A 6,541-nucleotide genomic window follows, 5' to 3' on the forward strand; every position below is an offset into this window, starting at 1 on the left:
CTCACATCAAAATCCACCCACATATTTGTTTAGAGCCGTTTAAACGGTGCTTGATCTGTGCAGATTTCTCTCCTGATTCAGACCAGAACACTTTTTCACTGGAGGAAGCGTTATTACGGACTCGTGTTTTAGTTAAAAACGACTTCATGATGGATTTGTTTCAGCTTTTGTCTTCTCCAGATGTTAACTGATGGACTGGAGCGGTGTGGATTACTTGTGGATTATTGTGATGTTTTTATCAGCTGTTTGGACTCTCATTCTGACGGCACCCATTCACTGCAGAGCATCCATTGCTGAGACACTGATGCAATGCTACATTTCTCCAAATCTGATGAAGAAACAACCTCATCCTAATCTTGGATTGCTTAAGAGGCCTAGGAATTTTACATTAAAGACAACACAGATTAATTTAATAAGGTAATTATTTAAAAAAAATTGCTGCACAGCACAAGTAAAAAAAAATGCAAATATTGCTCCGTAATGGAAAAGCTAATTTCTGACCCTGCTGCATACTCTCAAAAATAGTATGCAATAAATATTTCAAAGCAAATCAATCGCTACACCATATACACAGGCTGTCTAAACAGACATTAACAAAAGTGAAGTGAACCGCTCATCTGGCGCAGCTTCAATCGTGATCTAATTATGATATTATGATGCTCTGCGGCGTCTTGAATCGTGACGTCTTCACAATACCAGCCCTTCGGCATACTGCAGAAATCAGTATCAGTGCGCCAGAGAGGAGGCGGAGGATGAGATGAGCGACACAACAGTCAGACTCGTTTTAATGCGCCGCAAGAGCAGTTATAATTCTTCAGTCTGTCCCGCTGGAAAATCAATGCGGAGAAACTTCTGGCATCACGACCATGACAGCCAATTCACTTACGGCCATTAAGACTTTACAGAGGCCAGCCAAAACCGAGTGCAAGAGTTAAAGATGAGTCTCGACTCAGCAAAAACAGACACGCCTGCATTCAGTGGAACACGTTTGATTAATAGGAGTGATTGCATTAAGTAATGAAACGCAGGATAAATGATTATTGGATCAGAACAGAACCATCCTGCTCTGAATTAACTGTGTTTTATGCAGAAGATAAGTGAGGTTTATTCATCCAAAACTCTACTGTGAGTCAAAATACAAAGATTACATACAATAAATATATTAATTTATTAACCAAATTTAATTTTCAGTTATGGTTTCGGCTTCCAATGGTTCCACGAAAATAATCGTGATTACTTTGATGCATTACATTCGCAATGATACTCTCGTTTTGTCTTATGTTACAAATCAAGCATTAAAATGTATTTATATATTATTATTCTTTTTTTTTTTCATTTTTGACTGAATATTTTGGAAATGAACTCTGGAAGGTAAATATAAATAATGGAATTTTTAACAATGAAACTGAGTGTGAAATGGTTCCAACTGAGGTTCAGCTCCCAAAAATGCAAGCCCTGAAAATACAATGCATTAAAATACAAGCAATGTTAATGCAATGCATTTTTTCAATTAGTGAATTAGTTCATATAAAAAAAAAAAATTTAATAATAATAAAACAACAAAAATAACTATATTATTTACAATGCAATGCAAACAATGTTAATGCAATGCATTTTTTTTTCAATTAGTGAATTAGTTCATATTTAAAAGAAAAATTATAATAAAACAACAAAAATAACTATATTTATAATGCAATGCAAGCACTGTTAATGCAATGCCATTTTTTCAATTAGTGAATTAGTTCCTAATAAAAATAAACAAAAATAACTATATACAGATCATTACCACAAAATAAAATTTCTTAACCCGTGAAATAAGATTATGGTCATATAACATACAAAACATACAACTACAAAAAGCAATACAAATTCAGAAGAAAAATCCAGATGATTATTGATTTGACTAAAAATCCACTAAATATTCCCTTTCAGAAAGGGCTGGGGTGACAACGGAATCAAAACAGGAAGTTGAAGTGAAAATGTCCCAGATTTAAGGTCAGTTACAGTAAGTATTTCAGAAAAGTTCAATATATGTGATTCATCACATGACACTTGAATCATATTGCGGCTGTTTGGGAAATTGTTGATAGCAAGAATCTCTGGTTTGGCTGCTGTGAGGCATTGGAGAAAACGTCATCCGCATTATAAACCAACCTGACGCTCTTTAAAGGAATAGTTCACCCAAAAATGAAAATTTGCTGTTAATTTGCTCACGCTCAGGCCATCCAAGATGTAAATGTGTTTGTTTGTTCGGCAGAACAGTAAAGAAGATTTTTAGCTGAAACCGTGCGCCTTGGTGATTCATAAAAGTCGATGGCTACCGTCACTTTAAGAGTCAAAAAAGCATATACAGGCAACACAAAATTAATATCCACGGCTTCTGATGATATACTGAGGTCTTATGAAGCGAAACGATCGCAGCTGAATATTATTTACAACATTATTACCTGTAATCCAGAGCCTCAGGCTAACGGGGAAATCTGATTCTTTTCTGTGAACTGATTCTTTCGGACAGTTCGTTTCAATGAACTGGTTCAAATAACTGATTCACCAGTTCGTTTCCGTGATCATGCAATGACGTAACGTATAAACAATTATATTATTAAAGCACCCAATGATGATGATGATGATGACTTGTAGATCTGTGCTGCTCGAGGCATGAACTGTTTCAGACGGTTCAACTAGTTCACTAAAAAGAATCGGTTCAAAAGAATGATTCATTCACAATCTGATTCGTTTGCTTGAGGCTCACAGGTAATAGTGCTGTAAATAATGTTCAGTTTCTTGCACAGACTGATCGTTTCACTTCATAAGACCTTAATATATATCGTCAGGAGCCATGAGTATTAATTTTGTGTTCCTTGTTTGTTTTTTTTAAAGTGATGGCAGCCACTGAATCACCAAGAACCACGGATTCAGCTAAAAATCTTCTTTACTGTTCTACTAAAGAAAAAAAGTCAACTACATCTTGGATGGCCTGAGGGTGAGTAAACTAACAGCACATTTTTTTATTTTTGGGTGAACTAACTAGTGGTCGACCGATATTGTTTTTTTGACAGCCGATGCCGATATCTTGGAAAGCAGGGTGGCCGATATAAAGCCAATATAATTTTATTTATTTTAATTAATATTTAAGAAATTTGAAATCATTTGAAAATTGATTAAAAAATAATAAAAAATAAATGTGTTAAATAAACATACCTATACTTTAGATGACAAAGTATTTTTCACAAATAAATAAATATTTAATAAAAATATAATTAAAAAGGAAGTAAACACTGTAACCAACAGAGCACTCAGTATTCTGGGAAGTTTGTGTGCATTAATCATATTTTTTCAAATGAAGCCAAGGTAACACTCATTTTACATACAGCACACAGTTAAAATGACATGAATATGGCAGTGGGCAAATGCATAAAGCGCAGCATAATTTGAAATCACGAGTTTAAAGTTTGTCGATCGCGCAACCTCCAGTGAATCATGCAGGATACAAATGCACACTTCACAAGATCTCACAACTGGATCCGACTAAGTTTGCAAGGTTTTTGAAATTAGATGTTTATTAGACATTCAAAGATTGGTTTAAATGATACAAATGCTGACGGCAAACAAGAAAGTATTATAATGTTTGCCTTTCTATTACTAATAACATAAAAGCAATCGTTATAAGACTTTTTGTATACATTTTAATTCCTTTGTTGAACCGTTCTATCTGATTATTAGACCGACTTCTATCCATATTTAGACAGAACTGTTAATGACAACAGTGAACAAGAGGGAGAATGTGAGCACTGTGTGCTCAGGCGCTGCCACTCTCAGCTCCGTCAAAATAAAAGTCTGTCGCACCGTCAAAATAGTCCCGCCTCGATGCATCGGCCAAACAGAAAACTTATCGGTCAATGCCGATATTTAAAAAATGCCAAATATCGGCCGATATATCGGCCTTGGCGATATATCGGTCGACCACTAGAACTAACGCATTTCTGCAAGCCAGCAGACAGTTTCATCCGTTAGTGAAGCGTCTGATTGAGAGGATGTTGGCTTCGGCCCTCGAGGGTGAGAATGCATTTTAAGACAGAAACTAATTACAACATGTATGCAGTAATTATCTGACAGAGAAAAAACTTTTAAAGGATTCAATGGTCTAAAACTGAGACTGGAAACTTCAGGATAAAAAGAGATGCTTGGCTGAAACATTTACAGCTTCACGTTTGTACTTACAGTTTTTAATGCATTTTTTAAAAATGTGTTTTTCTACAAGGAAACGTTCCTCACCGATATTACCCCAAATAACAAAACTGATTACATACAATAAAGCAGCAAAATTAAATATTGAACAATAAAATAAAACCAGAACAAAATAATACATAAAAACTCAAAATAAAAGTTTGGTTTAACTTCCTGTACTTCTTAAAGTAAAGGTAATAATACAAATATATAATATAATATAATAATATTAAATTTTTTTAATTATATTTCATAAATATATATATTTAAATATTGTAATACTTTTAACAGTAAACATCTGGTGTTTTGTTTGCCAAAAAAATAAAAGGAATTGTTAAATTTTTATTTGATTATATTTTAAAAGATTAATTAAATTGTTAATGTTTTATGCATTTGATTACCACTGTTTTTGATTAATTCGTATTAAACCATAAATCCAGAAAAGTTAAAACAGACAAAACAGAATTTCTGAAAAAATAAAGCCCATCTATTAAGGTCCTCCTATTGTACAACTTTTAATAAATTATTAAAGTTTCATGAATTCAATTTATTAGACATGCTTTTTGATTATTAAAATGTATTGAAACCATTCTAACAGAATCCAGAAAAATTAAAACAAAACGCAGCATTTGGGAAAAATAAAACAGAATCTGGGGGGAAAAAAAAAACTGATTTCATAGGGCCCTAAAAATGTCGTTTTTGTTAAACTTTTTATAAATTATTGCTAAATTGTATAAAATGCATGATTTCAATTCATTAGGCATGCTTTTTGTTAACTAAAATTTAATTCAACCATTAAAATGGCATTAAAACAGAATCCAGAAAGATTTAAATAAAAAAAAAAAACAGAATTTGGGAAAAAATTTTACTAAATTTGATAAATAAAATTTAATCTAACGATTAATGAATAACGTTTAATAAATTGCTAAATTGTATAAGCTTCATGAATAAAATTTTTGATAACTAAAATTTAATTTAACCATTAAAATGGAAATAAAATGGAAATGTGGAAAAAATTAAAATGGAATAAACGGAATTTGAAAAAACCTAAAAATTATTTTCTTTTGGTATTTTGATATTTTTGTTATTATTTCAATTAATAAAACATGCTTTTTGATAACTAAAATTTAAAATTATTTTAAAATTTTATTTTAAAATTAAAAATTTGAAACAAATGAATACAAGAACATTTGGGGAAATGCTCTGGGAAAAAATAAAATGGAATTTGGGGAAGAAATAAAACAGAATTCATAGTTCCATGCAAATTTTAGTTAAATGTTTAATAACTTAAAATGAAAAATAGAATGAAAATTAAAATGTGGAAAAACTGAATCCAGAAAAAAATAAGTTTTGGGGAAAAAAAAAAAGATTTGATAGGGCCCTAAACATGTTTTCACTGTCAAATAATGAGATGTCTAGCTAAAAAAGTCATAGAGGGCTTTTGCTTTGAATGTATTTCAGAGTATAAAATATCAAAAGCACTTTTCAAGTCCTCGGTCTTAGTTTTGTCTTACCGAAGTCACTGTCAGAAGAGTCCGGTCCGTCTCCTCTGGTCCTGCAGGCCCTCGGCCCAGCGTCCAGCTGACAGGCCTTCGCTATAGACGTCACCAGATACTCGTCCTCGGTGTTCCTCCAGCCCCACCAGCTGATCTCCGGCTGACTGCAGCGGGCGATGACCGCCCCATTACGCTGGTGCCTGACGGGACACATCGCAGAGATCATCAGTCACTGTCAGCTGCGCAGGAGGCCAGGAGACAGACGAGCTGCTTCTCTCACCTGTACACCACCACAGGAATCCTCTTCCAGGACCTGAAGGAGGCCACGCTCTCCAGCTCCTTATCTGTGATCCAGACGGGCACCAGCAGTTTTTGTGGGTAACTCGAACACAACCTACAATGACAAGAGTTAGATGCTGAAACTCACAGACATAAACACAACTAGCGTTAAAGTTGAATTTGTTTATTAACTAATATTATTATTTAACGCCATATCAGCAGCAAAGGGTCTTGCCATTGCAAAACATACTAGGAAGTAATATATAACAATATAATAACAGCATAATATCATAATACCAATAAATATATTATTTGCAGCAATTTAACAATATTCTAACAACAAATATATTAATAAATACAGCAATATCATAAGGTGCTTCAGTTTGATATTTGATATATTTAGACAGATTTTAAAATATGCCTTTATACACAAATAAATAAAAAACTAAAATATTAATATTAATTTAAATATTTATTTATTACCATATTATCAGCAAAGGCTATTCTCGTTGCAAACAGAGTAGTAGAAATTAATACTT

The 6,541-nt window shown here is 33.0% G+C and overlaps 1 protein-coding gene across 1 annotated transcript in view; it reads right to left on the bottom strand.

Moving 5' to 3' along the window:
- LOC107654282 (myotubularin-related protein 4) overlaps positions 1-6,541 on the bottom strand; it is a 75,957-nt gene that overhangs the window by 16,151 nt on the left and 53,265 nt on the right. Inside the window, exon 8 of the mRNA XM_016441306.1 lies at positions 5,742-5,923. Within this exon, the coding sequence (XP_016296792.1) occupies positions 5,742-5,923 (182 nt within the window). The remainder of the gene's footprint in view (positions 1-5,741; positions 5,924-6,541) is intronic.

This window comes from Sinocyclocheilus anshuiensis, unplaced genomic scaffold (assembly GCF_001515605.1).
Source record: "Sinocyclocheilus anshuiensis isolate Anshui unplaced genomic scaffold, SAMN03320099.WGS_v1.1 scaffold163, whole genome shotgun sequence".
NCBI lineage: Eukaryota > Metazoa > Chordata > Actinopteri > Cypriniformes > Cyprinidae > Sinocyclocheilus > Sinocyclocheilus anshuiensis.